At 48.6% G+C, this 15372-nt stretch overlaps 1 protein-coding gene across 1 annotated transcript in view; it reads left to right on the top strand.

The window, feature by feature from the left end:
• Window positions 1–3055: 3055 nt before the first annotated feature.
• Window positions 3056–15372, top strand: part of PYGB (glycogen phosphorylase B) — a 52688-nt gene continuing 40371 nt past the window's right edge. The window contains exon 1 of the mRNA XM_047771561.1: window positions 3056–3396. Within this exon, the coding sequence (XP_047627517.1) occupies window positions 3154–3396 (243 nt within the window). The 5' untranslated portion in view covers window positions 3056–3153. The remainder of the gene's footprint in view (window positions 3397–15372) is intronic.

Raw genomic sequence — 15372 nt, 5'->3', positions numbered from 1 at the left:
CAGGGAAGCCACCTCCCACCCCTCAGCCCGCCCTCGCCTGGCCAACGGCAGCAGGACCCCTGCTCAATTGGGCATGTCCACATGGAGCCTGCGAGTGGGAGGCAGTGCTAGGGACGTAGGGCCCTCCATGAGGAGAGCACACCCCAGGTCAGTGGCAGCAGACACTGCAAAGGGAAGGTTTGGGCCATTGCAGTCTCTGTCACGATGTTCAGCTCAGAAGTGTGAATGCAGCCCCCAAGAAAAATGTAAAGGAATGAGTGTCGCTGTATTTGTAGAAAATGGGATTTCATATAATTTCACATGTCATCAGTCATTCTTTTGTTTTTCTTCAATCACTTAAAAATGTAAAAAGTATTCCTAACTCAAGGATCACACAAAAACAAGTGGTGGGCTAGACTGGGCTGAGGGGACAGAGGCAGCCAGCTGAGAGGCAGCTCTGAGCTAGGCAGGACTTTCCCTGCAAACCCACTCCTCCAGTAAGGCACTCCCTGAGGGTGAGGGCTGCACAGGGTGAGAACAGTTAGGGGAGGCTCTGAATGTTGGTTGTGGGTCCTTCGCAGCCCATCACAGCCCCAGGCACCTCAATTCTGGGGCTGCTTCTTTCTTCCCATTCCCTCTTCTGCCTGGTCCCTTTGAGGTGGGACACATCAGAATCCCTGCCTCTGGGCTCAGCACCTGCCTCCCCTGTCTCCTCAAGTCCCCCAGGTCCAGCCTGAGGACCCGCCAGAGAGGGGCTGAGTCTGGTTTAGCACGCTTGCCCGGCTGGGATGGCGATTTGCAGGAGCTGTGCTGGGCTTGGTCTGCAGCCTGGGTGGGATGGTCCTGGGTAGTATCTGGGTGGCAGGGGAGTCTGTGAGGAAACTACCACAGGGATCCCAGCAAGAGGACCCAGAAGAGAAGCTGAAGATGGATAAAGGCAGCCTGGAGACTCAGGGAGGACTGGCTCCTGAAAGAGTCCTTGGGAGCTTGGGAGAGAAGGTGGCCCACCAGGCCTGGTGTAGTTGGCATCTGATCTGGGGTCAGGCAGGCAGGCATCTGCCTAAAGAAGGATCTGGGAGTGCCTGTTGTGGCTCAGTGGGTTAAGAATCCCACTGCAGGAGTTCCCGTCGTGGCTCAGTGGTTAATGAATCTGACAAGGAACCATGAGGTTTCAGGTTCAATCCCTGGCCTCGCTCAGTGGGTTAAGGATCTGGCGTTGCCATGAGCTGTGGTATAGGTTAGAGAAGTGGCTCGAATCCCACGTTGCTATGGCTCTGGTGTAGGCTGGTAGCTATAGCTCCGATTCGACCCTTAGCCTGGGAATCTCCATGTGCCACGGGAGCAGCCCAAGAAATGGCAAAAAGACAAAAAAAAAAAAAAAAAGAATCCCGCTGCAGTGGCTTGAGTCACTGTAGAGTCACTGGTTCCATCCCCACGTAGCACAGTGTGTTGAGGATCCAGCATTGCCACAGCTGCTGCTTGGATTTGATCCCTGGCCTGGAAACTTCCATGTGTCATGGGTGTGGGCATTAAAAAAGAAAAGAAAAGGAAAAAAAGAAGTATCTGGAGCCTTGGTGGATATGGTGGGAGGGCAAGGAAACAGGATAAGCTGTGGGGAGAGATGGTGGAAGGCCCTGGGCTGCACTGGTGACCCCCCACACTTCCCCTGCCCTGAGCAGGACTATGGCGTCACCATACCCACAGAGTTCCCCAAACAGGAATGGGTCCTGCGTGTGCGTGAGGAGCTTGCACATCATGTGTAATAAATAGCTTTCCCAGACGCCAGGGACTCACCCACTCCCGTTGTGCCTAGCTGCATCCACCCTAAGGCTCATCACTGGCCTCAGGTCTGCAAGTCCAGAAGTGAGTGGAATTCTCTCGCCGTGTGCTTTAGCGAAGGCATCTCTCACCCACCATTGTTCATTTGCGCTGTTGGATGTGGTGGATCATTCCCATGGCTGCAGACTATTCAACTGTGGGAAAATGCCACAATTTATGCATCACGCATTTGCATGGCTTTCAGTTTGGGACCGTTTTGAATGTTTCGAGCATTTCTTTTTTTTATTTTTCATTTTTGTCACTGCATACATTGGGTGCAGGTGTTCCAAGCTAGGTATTCAAACCCTACCACAGCAGTGACAACTCCAGATCCATAACCGACCAAGCTACTAGGAAACTCCCTGTTTCAAGGATTTTCTGCACGTGCCTTTTGGTTGACGTAAGCATTCATTTCTTTTGGGTATTTTCTCCGGAGGAGAATTGCAAGGAGAATTGCTGGGTCAGAGGTGGGTGTTTGCTCAGCTCAGTGATTACTGCCAGTTTAAAAGTTGCACCACCTGTGTTTATTTATTTATTTTGCTTTTCAAGGCTGCACCTGCGGCATATGGAAGTTCCCAGCCTAGGGGTCGAATTGGAGCTGCAGCTGCTGCCTATGCCTCAGCCATAGCAAGAACAATGTGGGATCTGAGCCACATTTGCGACCTATACCACAGTTCATGGAAATGCTGGATCCTTAACCCACTGAGAGGGGCCAGGGATCGAACCCACATCCTCATGGATACTAGTTGGGTTCCTTATCGCTGAGCCACAACAGGAACTCCATGTAAGGACTCTTTTCAATGTAGAAACTAGAGGCTATAGATCACAGATCCTAGATAGGATCAGGGCAGGGCGGTGGGAGCAAGTCTGAAGCCAGGGACCCAAAGACGGCCCTCAGCCCTAGGGAACAGCAACAGCGGTGTTAGTGGGTGTAGACCTGTTGTTTGCTGGTCAGAGTGAATGAGGGAGCCCCAGCCCAGGGCCTGCAGGTAGGAACAAGGTGAGAGGCTTTGGGGAGGGGGTTGGAGCAGGAGGAGACACCGTCACGTGGCGTGGACAGGGATGCTGGTAGGAATGGGCCACAAGCCCAGGACCTCATTCTTAGCTCTCAACCATATTCCTTCCCCCGGGGGTGGGTGCTGCCGGGCCCCACCAGGAGGTTCCCGCTCACCTGCGGCCCCGCCCCCGTGGCCCCGCCCCAGCGCCAGCGCAGGCGCGCCCTCGGCCCCGCCCCACCTCTCTGCTTTGGCGCAGTGCGCAGGCGCGGCTTGCAGCCGTAGTCGCCGCAGCATCCTCCGTGCGGTTGTGTTCTAACCTTGTCCTCCTCGTCCTCGTTCCCCTCGGGCGGCCGGCCTCATGGCGAAGCCGCTGACGGACGGCGAGAGGCGGAAGCAAATCAGCGTCCGCGGGCTAGCGGGGCTGGGCGACGTGGCGGAGGTGCGGAAGAGCTTCAACCGGCACCTGCACTTCACGCTCGTTAAGGACCGCAATGTGGCCACGCGCCGCGACTACTATCTGGCTCTGGCGCACACGGTGCGCGACCACCTGGTGGGCCGCTGGATCCGTACGCAGCAGCATTACTACGAGCGCGACCCCAAGGTGAGGCGGCGCCGGGGTGGGGGCTGCCCTGGAGTGGGGAGGTTCCCTCCCTGGTGGGAAGAGACCCCCGCCCCTCCCCCGAGTGAGGAGGGATCCCCAGGCGAGTTAGTTCCGCTCACGGCCTCGTCTACACCGGCACACCCCTCAGTGGACGGCCTCGAGCCTTCTGCCCCTAGGTGCGCCTAGCGGCGTCCTCAGCCCTGGGGCCGGCGCCCAGCCCAACCAGCCGGAGGAGATGGGGAACATCGCTGCGGCAGAAGAGAAGGGGCCCTCGTGGTGGGCTCCGCTTTCCGGGCGTGCACACCTTCTTTGGAGAACTGCACTTAGAATAAGGTTGGCTGACATTAAGGAACTGTTCATTCTTTTTACATTTTAAACAAATTCAGGTTTGTGGTAGAAAAGTACAAAATACACGAGAGAAAACCCATTCATCATCTCCATTATTTACTTTGGTAAAATATAGGGGGCCCTCCTTCTGTGTCTTTCCCTATTATATATATATATACACTTTTAAAAAGCATGTTGAATATACAGTTCCGTGGCTCTTCAGGTTCATTCATCCGTGTAGCCTTTTCAACAGCTTTTCAAGTCGGTAAATAAGATTCTCCAGTATTATTGGTAATTTTCAGTTTGATGGGTATGTCATAGGCTTGTCCAGGTCTCTGCTTCCAGTTTTGTTTGGTTTTTTGTTTTTGTTTTTTTCTCTTTACTGTGGAGAATTTTATCCTTCCTATTACACTAATGAAGAGTAAAAGCAGGTGAGGAAAGGACACACTTGCAGCCAGTTTGAAGCTGAGGTGCAGAGATTTAACCTACATATACTGCACACCTGGGCCTGGGGCGGTTGCTTCATTGATAGTATTTTATGGTAGGGCCTTAAGAAATGTTTAGTAATTACTAAGACTGAGATTGGTTGCTTTTCCAAACTTATTCTGCGGCACTCTTTTTTCTCTCTTTTTTTTTTGTCTTTTTTGCTATTTCTTGGGCCGCTCCCGCGGCATATGGAGGTTCCCAGGCTAGGGGTCTAATCGGAGCTGTAGCTGCCAGCCTATGCCAGAGCCACAGCAACGCGGGATCCGAGCCGCATCTGCAACCTACACCACAGCTCACGGCAACGCCGGATCATTAACCCACTGAGCAAGGGCAGGGACCAAACCCGCAACCTCATGGTTCCTAGTTGGATTCGTTAACCACTGCACCACGACGGGAACTCCACTCTTTTTTCTAAAAGAGAGGTAATAAAAAGGACAGATTTATTAGAATACCAACTAGTCTCTTTGTATTTAGTATGCAAGACAGTGAAGGAAGAAATGGCACCAAATGGCCGAAACAGGCTCTTTCAACAAGGGCCTGGGATGACTTTGCTAGGGAAACTGGCCAGGAGGCAATGCTTCCCGTAGAATTTCCTGCTGCCACTGAGCTCCAGTTTGCAGTATCATTGCTATTCATGCAGCAGGTGACAGTGGTACTTCTCTGACTGCACGGTCAAGGGCATTTCCCTGCAGCTGGATCTGAACACCTCGCAACACCCTAGGGTCCCATTAGAGTGTGTATCTACATTTAGATCCTGAAAAGGCCAGTGATGGGCTCAGGGATTACAGAAATGACCCTTCAAGAACAGAATTAAATTCCTGCAACAAAACAGGTTTGCTGATCCTCACTGATTGCTCTGGTGGCTGTAGGCGGAAACGGTTCTCTTTTAAAGAAACCACAGACCCATAAATGGAAGGTTGTTTGCTTGTTCTGGATAGGAAGGCCATTTTAAAATGGAAACTTGGAATTTAATTGCTTATGTCTGGCTAATTCATGTTGAAAATAAGCTCATCATTTCCTTTTTCAGCAAAAGTTACGTGTTTGCTTGTAATGGACAATAAACAAGCCCCAGGAGGGTCTGAAGGAGGGGAGCTGTGTGGGCTCCCAGCAGTGATCCTGCAGAGCCACCCTCCCAGCTTAAGCCGCCTCAAGGATTTTACCACTGCACTTCAGACTTAGGAAGTCTGACGATTTAAACAATAAATGAAAGTGCTTTGTTTGACCTTTTTATTTACTTTAAAGCAGTTATACAACTTGTGATTGTTGGAGGAAAAATTAGAAAACACAAATAAGCCAAAACGAAAAAATTAACTGTAGCCTCCCCACCTAGTGATGACACTGGAAGTGCTACAGATATCGTGTGTTCCACATCTGTTTGTCTGTGCCGGTAGAAACCTTTGTTTTCATTACACAAAACAATATCCTGCCATGCTGCAGTTTTCCTTTTCATAACTCTTTCCAGCACTCTATTTTTGGTAATGGTAGAAACAGTTGAAAACCCAGTGCTCAGAGGAAGAGTTTTCAATTAAGCTGCCTGGCAAATCAGCAAATCAAAAAAATCTGGCTAAAAGTGAGAGGTTTGCTCTTGGCAAGAGGCAGCACTTAGTTCTAAAGATGGCTTGGCTGAAGGAGTCAGAGTGATGGTGAGGTCGGAACTCCACTCTCATTGCCCGAGTGGAAAGGAGCCGGGCGGTGAGGGACAACTTGCACGAGTTCAAGCTCTGTGGTCCTATTTGACCTTCGGCTTGGGTGGATTTCTTAACCTTTCTTGGCCTCGGTTTTTTCATCTTTAAAACAAAGAAGGTCGAGCTAGGTAATTCATTCCTGAGCCCCATGCCATTCTAAAACAGTGTAGTTTTGTGTTTGCTTATAAAATGTTTCCATTTTATGGAGTTCCGTTTGTGGCTCAGTGAAAAAGAACCTAACTAGAATCCATGAGGATGAGGGTTCAATCCCTGGCCTCACTCAGTGGGTTAATGATTTGGCGTGGCCGTGAGTTGTGTTGTAGGTCACAGACACGGCTTGGATGTGATGTGGCTGTGGCTGTGGCATAGGCCGGCAGCTGTAGCTCTGATTGGACCCCCTAGCCTGAGAACTAAAAGCAAAAAAAAAAAAAAGAATTTGAGAATGCTTAAGCAAGACGTGACACAACAGGAGGTTCAGCTTAATGGAAAACCTCAAGGAGAAAGTTGGAGCAAGTCAGTGAGGGCAGGAAAACGGTTAAACTTAGGTGCAGGGTCAGGAAACAAAATGCAGGCACAAGTTCTGGCAAACCCAAGCAAATGGCAGATCCTGCCCAGTCATGGAAGTCATGGTGTTTCAGCAGTGAATTCTAGGATGGACAGGTGCAAGATCTCTTCCGTGGGCCCCTAAAGCAGACGTTGTACAATGTGGACACCTTGCCTGATTGCATTCCTGCAGTGGATAGAGTGACAGTTGATCATGGCTCTTTGCCCTGAGCTCAGGGCATCACCATGGTGGGGGCTGCCTTCAGTGTTTCCATTGAGATAATCTTGTGATCCAGTTAATCTTAGGGTTTGGCTGGATCTGGAAGTTAAAGGAAGATAATGGAGGACAGTGTTTTGCAGCCTTGGCTGCCCACTTCTGAAATTTTAGTCCATTGGTAGTAGGACCAGCCCTGGAACCTTTTTAACACACTCGGGTGTTCTCATGTGTTTGCCCACCTCCTGGGAAGTTGACCTTGTATCCCAAGGGCAGGCTTTCCTGAGAGCAGAGAACAGTTACTTTCTCTGGCTGGAGGGATTAGAGGCAGCTGTTCTGTGTTACCCTGACAGCTTGGTGAGTGGAAGGTGGGGTGAAGTCGTCATGCATGACATTAGGCAGCTCTGGGTATGTGTGACCTTGCTTAGAAGACACTCCAGCCTCTGCTCCAAGGCTGTGATGGTTAATTTTCTGGGTCAGCTTGGCTGGACTATGATGCCTAGGTATTAGGTCAAATATTATTCTGGATGTTTGTGTGAAGGTGTTTTCTAGATGAGATTAACATTTCAGTCAGTGGATTTTGGAGTTCCTACTATGACACATAAGGATCTGGTGTTGCTGCAGCTGTGGCATAGGTTGCAGCTCCAGCTGGGATCCCATCCCTGGCCTGGGAACTTCATGTGCCGAGGAGGCAGTCAACAAAGTAGGAAGAAATAAAATAAAAATAAATAAATCCGTGGATTTTGAGGAAAGTAGGTTACCCTCTGTAGGTAGATGAGTCTCTAATCAGTTGAAGGGCTGAATAGAAGAATGACTGATACCCTCACCCCTCCCCCTTCTTCTCTCGCCACCCCTTCCCAGCCAGAAGAAATTCTCCAGCACAAGGCCTTTGGGCTCCAAATGCAACTCCTCCTTGGGTCTCTAGCCTGCTGGCCCACCCCACTCCATGATCATGTGACCCAGTTCCTTAAAATGAGTCTCTGTGTATGTGTCCTGTTGCTTCTGTTCCTCTGGGAACCCTGATGTATACCCAGTGCTGTGGGTGCCTAACCCTTTGTGTCTTTATGAAATGGTGTAACAGATCTCATTCTGCATCCTTGCCCTTTTTAGATGATTTATTTTTTTTTTTCCCTTTTTCACCTGCCTCCTTGGCATATGGAAGTTCCCAGGCCTGGGATTGAATCCAAGCTGCAGCTGCAACCTCCACCAGAACTGTGCTAATGCCGGATCCTTAACCCACTGGGCTGGGCCAGGGATCAAATAGGCGCCGCCACAGAGTCAGTGCTGGGTCATTAACCCAGTGTACCACAACTGGAACTCCTGGATGATTTTTTTTAAGTTTATTTTACATGATTTCAGACTTTAAAAAGTTGCAAGAATGATGCAAAGAATTCTCATGCTCTTCATCCAGATTCCCCAAACATGAAACATTTTTAATGTATTTGGTATGTCTGTCTTCCTGTATAAATATATTTTTTTCTCTCTAAACCATTCAAAAGTAAATTTTCGACTCGATATTCATTTCCCCCAAAAGACTCTAGTGTGTGATTTGGAAAATCAGGGAGACCCCTTTCTACAACCATAGTATTTAAAAAACTCAGGATGTTCACACTGATACAGTGCCATCATCTGCAGACTTTACTCAGCTTTGTCTGTTGTCCCCCTGATGAGACAAATAAGAAACTGAGAAACCTTTGTAAGTTTATACCTCCCCCCCCTTTTTTTTTTCCTCCTTAAACAGAACAGGCTCTAACTCATATGGAAACCCACACAGATGATACATAGGTGGTTCTCCTACCGTGTGCAGAATGGGATTCTTAGGCTATAGGGAAGGGGAGTTAAAACAAATTCAGAAAGGTGATTGGAAACAGAAAAGTTTGGTTGGCAGTGTCTTCACCAGGGTCTTCTGGAGTAGGAATTATATGTAATTTCCGTTTTTTTTTTTTTTTTCCTTTTCTAGGGCCTCGCCTGCAGCATATGGAGGTTCCCAGGCTAAGGGTTTAAATCGGAGCTGTAGCCACTGGCCTACGCCAGAGCCACAGCAACGCGGGATCCAAGCTGTATCTGTGACCTACACTGCAGCTCACGGCAACGCCGGATCCTTAACCAACACTGATCGAGGCCAGGGATTGAACCTGCAACCTCATGGTTCCTAGTCGGATGCATTAACCACTGAGCCACGACGGGAACTCTGTAATTTCCGTTTTAGTGGAGTGTCTTTTCTTGGCCTTCGAAGCAGTGTTTATTATTTTTTTCATTTTTCAAAGTTTTATTCAAGTATAGTTGATTTACAATGTGATAATTTCTGAATGAAGTGGTTTAGTTACACTCGTACACACCTCCATTCTTTTTCAGCTTCTTTCCCCGTATAGAATGTCCCAGAATGGAGCACCATTTAAAGGTGAAAATAGCTGGTTAAAACACTGACTTATAACCCTGAGTCACAGATGTAGTTGACAGGGTCCAGATCACTCAGTGTACATCGATTAGGCTCTGGCCATCTGTCAGCAGTCAGGAGACGTGATCGAGGTGACTCTTGGTGGAGTTAACAGGAGGAGGGTAGAGGACTGTGAAAGTGATGTCGTGGAGCGCAGACTAAATGCTTCCTGCAGAACGAAGTGAGCTCTCGATCCCTGTCAGTTCTCAGGTTCTCTCGTTTCACAATGGTTTACATTTCCTGATGGACCTTGAGCAGACAGACCTGTGTTCTACTCCTCAGCACCAGTACCTAATATAAAAAGAGGAAGTTTATGGGAGTTCCCGTTGTGGCTCAGCAGGTGAGGAACCTGACTGGTAACCACGAGGATGTGGGTTTGATCCCTGGCCTTGCTCATTGGGTTAAGGAGCCGGCGTTGCTGTGAGCTGTGGTATAGGTCACAGATGTGGCTCAGATCCCATGTTGCTGTGGCTGGGGTGTAGGCTGGCAGCTACAGCTCCAGTTCGACCTCTAGCCTGGGAATCTCCATATGTCTTGGGTGTGGCCTCAAAAAAAAAAAAAAAAAAAAAAGAGGAAGTTTGTGATCCACAGGGAGAACGGAGCCTGCCACTCTGGTGAAGCCAGGTTTCCCGGGATCTGTACTGAAGGGAGTGAGTGTGAGTGTGCTTCTTAGTTGGGGCCTGAGCTGAGTGGTTTTACAAAGCTGTATCCTCCGAGAGCCAGCGCTGTGGGTGCCAGGATGGGTCGGCAAGGGCCAGCCAGAGCTTCCCCTCCCAAGCTGGCTTGGGCTGGTGTTGGTCAGCAGGCAGTCTGCTGTGGGTGCCACCTTGCCCCTGGGCCACCGCCAGGCAGCGCTGTGGGTCCTGGGCGCAGCTGATGCCACCCACCAGATCTGCCATAGGATCAGGTTCTAGCTATTGGAATCAGGGCCATGGTCTGTGTCACCCTGAGTATTAGGGAAGTTCCTTCTTCCCTTTCCCTGCAGAGCGTTCAGACCCTTCTATTAGACCAGGATGCCAGGTGCACCTCAGGAGCAGAAGTAACTGGAGATCCTAGACAGTCCAATCCTTTCTTCGTCTCAGTTGTTGGACAGCAGCATAGCTCTACCTGTTGATAGTAAACTTCATTTTCGTTAACTCCTAAGATTCTTTAGGTTAACACATTTGATATTTGTGCTGATCACATTTTCATCTGTTTGTGTTGAAGAGCTTTGTTTATGCTTTTGTGCGATGTTACTTGTTGGTGTGGAGTTTGCATGTAATAAACCCAATTCTGTTTTTTTGTTTTTTTGTTCTTTGTTTTTTGTTTGTCTTTTTTAGGGCCACACCCAAGACATATGGAGGTTCCCAGACTAGGGGTCGAATCAGAGCTGTAGCTGCTGGCCAGCGCCACAGCCACGCCAGATCCTAGCCATGTCTGCCTACACCACAGCTCACAGCAATGCCGGATCCTTAACCCACTGATCGAGGCCAAGGGTCCGGTCTGTGTCCTCATGGATACTAATCAAATTCATTTCTGCTGAGCCACGACAGGAATTCCAATAAACCCAATTCTTAAAAATTTTAATGCCACCCCTGGGCCTCTTAGGCTTGTTATAGCCATATTGCAAAGAAGGGCCCCTGGAAGAAAGCCCAGTGACTTAACTCAGCCCCTACAGTTGCCTCCAAGCTGTGTGGTGTGTAAAGGGGTTCCTGCTCTCGTCAGGGGGAAGTGGGTCTGGTTCCAGACCAGCACTTAGTGCTCCCTGAGCCGGGTGGCCCTGCCCCCAGTCCACAGATGGTGTGCAGATGGTGAGCGGTGGGGTGGGGCTCCTGGAAAGTAGAAAGAGGCAGGGCGGGCCTGGGATGTTCTTGATTCTGCAGCAGCAGGGCTGGGTCAGGCCCCTTGCAGGTGAGCCCCCAAGCCTGTGCCCTCAGAGTTGCCACCCTGTTAATCAGGTTCCGTACCCTTCCTGAAAATCTGGCCTGGTGAGGGCATCTCAGTCCAGGGTAGATATGGTGTTCCCAGGGACACACGTGACCAGGTGACCCCACTGGCTGGGGCAGGAACCGAGAGGGGACCCAGTCCACGTGGTTCAAAATCTGTGTGTTGTTGGCCTGCTTCCCAAACAAGCCTTCCCCAGCTTGATGGTTTCATGCTGAACCATCTTAAGCTGGGAAAACAAAATCAGCACATGTGAGGAAATAATCAAGGTTTCTCATGTCACACAGACAAAAACAGCAACAGAAAACAGGGCCCAGACCCGGAGTCCAGAGCTCTGGCCAAGCAGGCCTGCAGCAGCTTGGGCACAGGGCTGACCTGGTCCATCTTTTCTGAGTGGACAGTGTTGGGAGGACCCTGGATGCCATGTTGCTCCTGCTGCGCAGCCCTGGACATCTGTGTTTACCTTGGAGGAAAATGAAAGTTTCAGAGGTTTTAAGACTGGACCCAGCATTTTGCGCCTCACAGCCGCCCCTTAGAAAAAGGCATAGTCAAGCTGTTTCCGTAGTGCTAGTTAAAAGTTGGAAAATCTAGCAGAAAGCTCAAACTACAACTTTTCAAATACATTTAGAGTTTAAAGCCAAAATAAAAGTATCTTTTTTTTTTTTCTTTTAGGGCTGTGCCTGTGGCATGTGGAATTTCCCAGGCCGGGGTCAAATTGGAGATGCATCTGTGACCTACGCCACAGCAACACCAGATCCTTAACCCACTGAGTGAGGACAGGGAGCAAACCTGCATCCGCACAATGTCAGGTCCTTAACCCACTGAACCACAATGGGAACTCTGGCAAAATAAAAAAAAATCTTGATCTGTCTTGACCTGCCAGCATTTTTATAAAACCTCTTGGGGAGATGGAGTTCCTGTTGTGGCTCAGTGGTTAACGAATCCGACTAGGAACCATGAGGTTGCGGGTTCGATCCCTGCCCTTGCTCAGTGGGTTAAGGATCTGGCATTGCCATGAGCTGTGGTATAGGCTGCAAACGCAGCTTGGATCCTGCATTGCTGTGGCTCTGGCATAGGCTTGTGGCTACAGCTCCGATTTGACCCCTAGCCTGGGAACCTCCATATGCCATGGGTGCGGCCCAAGAAATGGCAAAAAAGACGAAAAGAAAAGAAAACTAAACAAAATAAAAAAACAAAAAACCCACAAAACCTCTTGGGGAGAATGCCAGAAGTAGGTGTGGGGAGAGAAACAGCCTCTGTGCATGCATAGAAAAAAGGGGTGGCTGTCTCAGACAGTGGTGTCACGGGGTGCTTCCACCTAGGGGCCTAAGCTGGATTAGAGGCAGCGGTGGTACCATGCTGGGGAGACCCCATGTCAGAATCAAGAGGGTCCGGAGGAAGCCAAGGGCGTGGGCAGAAGCTGCACAGAGCAGAGCAGCCCTGCAGGTGATGCCTTATGCTGCAGTGTGATTTCGGTGCAGAGGACACTGGGGTGAGGATAGGAATTTGGAAGCTGTATGTTCACTTGGTCAGAAAAGTGAAAAAAAGGCTGTCAGAGTCTGAACTTGGTATGCATGCGTGGTCTTTGGATTTGTAGATTTAATATGTGTGGAAAGTTTTCTTAAATTACACATTGAGAACAGAATTTTAACATTCAGTTTCTTTCTTCAGGGACACTAATTATGCAGATGTAAGGTGTTCTTTGTTTTCCTCTTGGCTTTTTTTCTCCCATTACAATCTCCCCCATTTTGTTTGCTTTTCCAGGCAGCTCTGTTTTTATTTTTAGCATTGCTGCTGTTTTGTATTCAGCGGTACCTCTGTTTCTGAGGTGCTTTTATCTCATTTATTTTATTTTTTTATTTTTATTTTCTCTCATTTATTTTATTTCTTCCCCGAGCTCAGTTGGGTCCTTTTGTTACTGTATCAGTATTTCTTGATGTCTTGGATGAGTCTTGATGGATTTCATTTCTCCTCGGAAAATGCGGAGTGTTCTTTGCCTGAGACATTTCCTGTCTGTCTGCTTGTTTTTATTTTCAGGGTGTAGATCCTGGGTGTTATGTCTGAGGGGAGGGAATTCCTCCTGAGCCAGTTGCTTACAGCTGCAGTGGGGCAGGGCCTGGTGTGCAGCACGGAGGGAGCAGCCTTCCCCAGTGTGTGTGAATGTGCACAAGTATGCATTCTGGGTATGAATGCATGTGCATGTGTGAGTGTGCGGGCACCTGAGTGTGGAGTGCTGTGTCCTTTCCCCAGCTTCAGAAGGCACAGACTAGCAGTGGATGTCACCCTCGTCCCTGCCCTGCTGTTTGGGGTGGGGAGTGGTACAAGGGCAGTTTCTAGTCTAGTTTCCTCCCTCAGTTTCCACCTCTGTTTTCTTAGGGTCAGTGAGCTTTAGGGGAAAGTGGGCAGATGTTTTTATTCAACTACCTTCACAACTGGAAGTACTCTATTGTATACACAATATTTTTTGAGATAAAGTTCAGAGAGTGTACAGTTCACTCATTTAAAGTGCACAACTTGGAGTTCCTATTGTGGCTCAGCAGTAACGAACTCAACAAGTATCCATGAGGATGCAGGTTCTATCCCTGGCCTCTCCCTATGGGTTAAGGATCCAGCATTGCCGTGAGCTGTGGTGTAGGTCACAGACGAGGCTCGGCTCTGGTCTTTCTGTGACTGTGGTGTAGACCGGCAGCTGCAGCTTCAGTTTGACCTGGGAACTTACATATGCCTTGGATGTGGCCATTAAAAGCAAAATAAATTTAAAAAGTATATAACTTATTCGTGGTTTTGGTAAGCTCCTGAGCTGTGCAGCCATCACCACAATTGTAGAACATTTTTATTACCCCAGAAAGAAAGCCCACACTTTTTAACTATTTATTACCCACCCTTAGCCAAATACTGATCTGCTTGCTGCTTCTGTAGATCTACCTGTATTCCACGTAAATAGAATTAGACGGCTCCTTTCATGTACTGTAATGTTTTCTAGGTTCATTCTCATTGTGGCTTTATCAGTACTTGACTCTTGTTTATGATGTAGTAATATCCCACTATATGGATATAGCACATTTTATATATCCGTTCACAAATTGATGGACGTTTGAGTTGTTTCCACCTTTGGCTGTTAAGTACAAGTTTTTTTTAAGTGGACTCAGGTTTTCCTTTCTTTTGGATATATATCTGGGAGTGCACTTGCTGGGCCAGATGGTAACACTTTAATATTTGAGGACATGCCAGACTGGTTTCCAAAGTAGCTGCACCATTTTACTTTCTCACCAGCTATTCTTCAGGGTTCTCATTTTTTCAGGTCCTAGCTAACATTCGTTATTATCTGATGAGTCTTTTTGGCCATGCCAAAAGTTCCCAGGCCAGAGATCAGACCCGTGCACAGCAGTGCTAGTGCCATATCCTTAACCCAGTGACCCACTAGGGGAACTCCTATCTGATGACTTACTGGGCATAGTCATACTAGTGGATGTGAAGTGGTATCTCATTGTGCTTTTTTTCTTTTTTTTTTTTTTTTTTTTGCTTTTTAAGGCTGCACATGTGGCATATGGAAGTTCCCCAGGCTAGGGGTTGAATTGAGCTATAGCTGCTGGCCTGTGTGCCACAGCAACATGGGATCTGAGCCACATCTGTGACCTACAGCACCACTGGATCCTTGACCCTCTGAGCAAATCCAGGGATTGAACCGGCATCCTCATGGATATTAGGTTCGTGACACACTGAGCCACAGCGGGAACTCCTCATTGTGCTTTTGATTTGAATTTCCTTTATGATTAGTGATGTGAGGCCTCTTTTCACAGTGCTTACTGGCAATTTGTATTTTCTTTGGGGAAGTGTCTGTCCAGTTCCTTTGCCTGGCCAACCACTGGGCTGTCTCCCCTCCCTGCCCTTCCCTTCCTCTCCCCTCCCTTTTTGCCACACCCACAGCACATGGAAGTTCCCAGGCCAGGGACTGAATCTGAGCCACAGCTGTGACGTACACCACAGCTGCAGCAACACTGGATCTGTAACCCACTGCATTGGGCAGGAGATTGAACCTAGCCTATGCCACTGCAGGGACAGCTTTGGATCCTTAACCCACTGTGCCACAGTGGGAATTCCTGGACTGTCTTTTTATTATTGAATTATATATATATTTCTGATACAAATTTCTTACTAGCTATATGATTTGCAAATATTTTCTCCCAGAAGAACAGAGCTGGAGGAATCAGGCTCCCTGATTTCAGACTACACTACAAAGCTACAGTCGTCAAAACAGTGTGGAACTGGCACAAAACAGACACATAGATCAGTGGAACAGGATAGAAGGCCCAGAAATAAGCATACCTACTTATGGTCATTTATTCTAGGACAGAGGAGGC

Source organism: Phacochoerus africanus, chromosome 3, assembly GCF_016906955.1.
Source record: "Phacochoerus africanus isolate WHEZ1 chromosome 3, ROS_Pafr_v1, whole genome shotgun sequence".
Classification (NCBI taxonomy): Eukaryota; Metazoa; Chordata; class Mammalia; order Artiodactyla; family Suidae; genus Phacochoerus; species Phacochoerus africanus.
The sequence above is the reverse complement of the archived record's forward strand: the minus strand, read 5'-3'. Positions and strand labels throughout refer to the sequence as shown.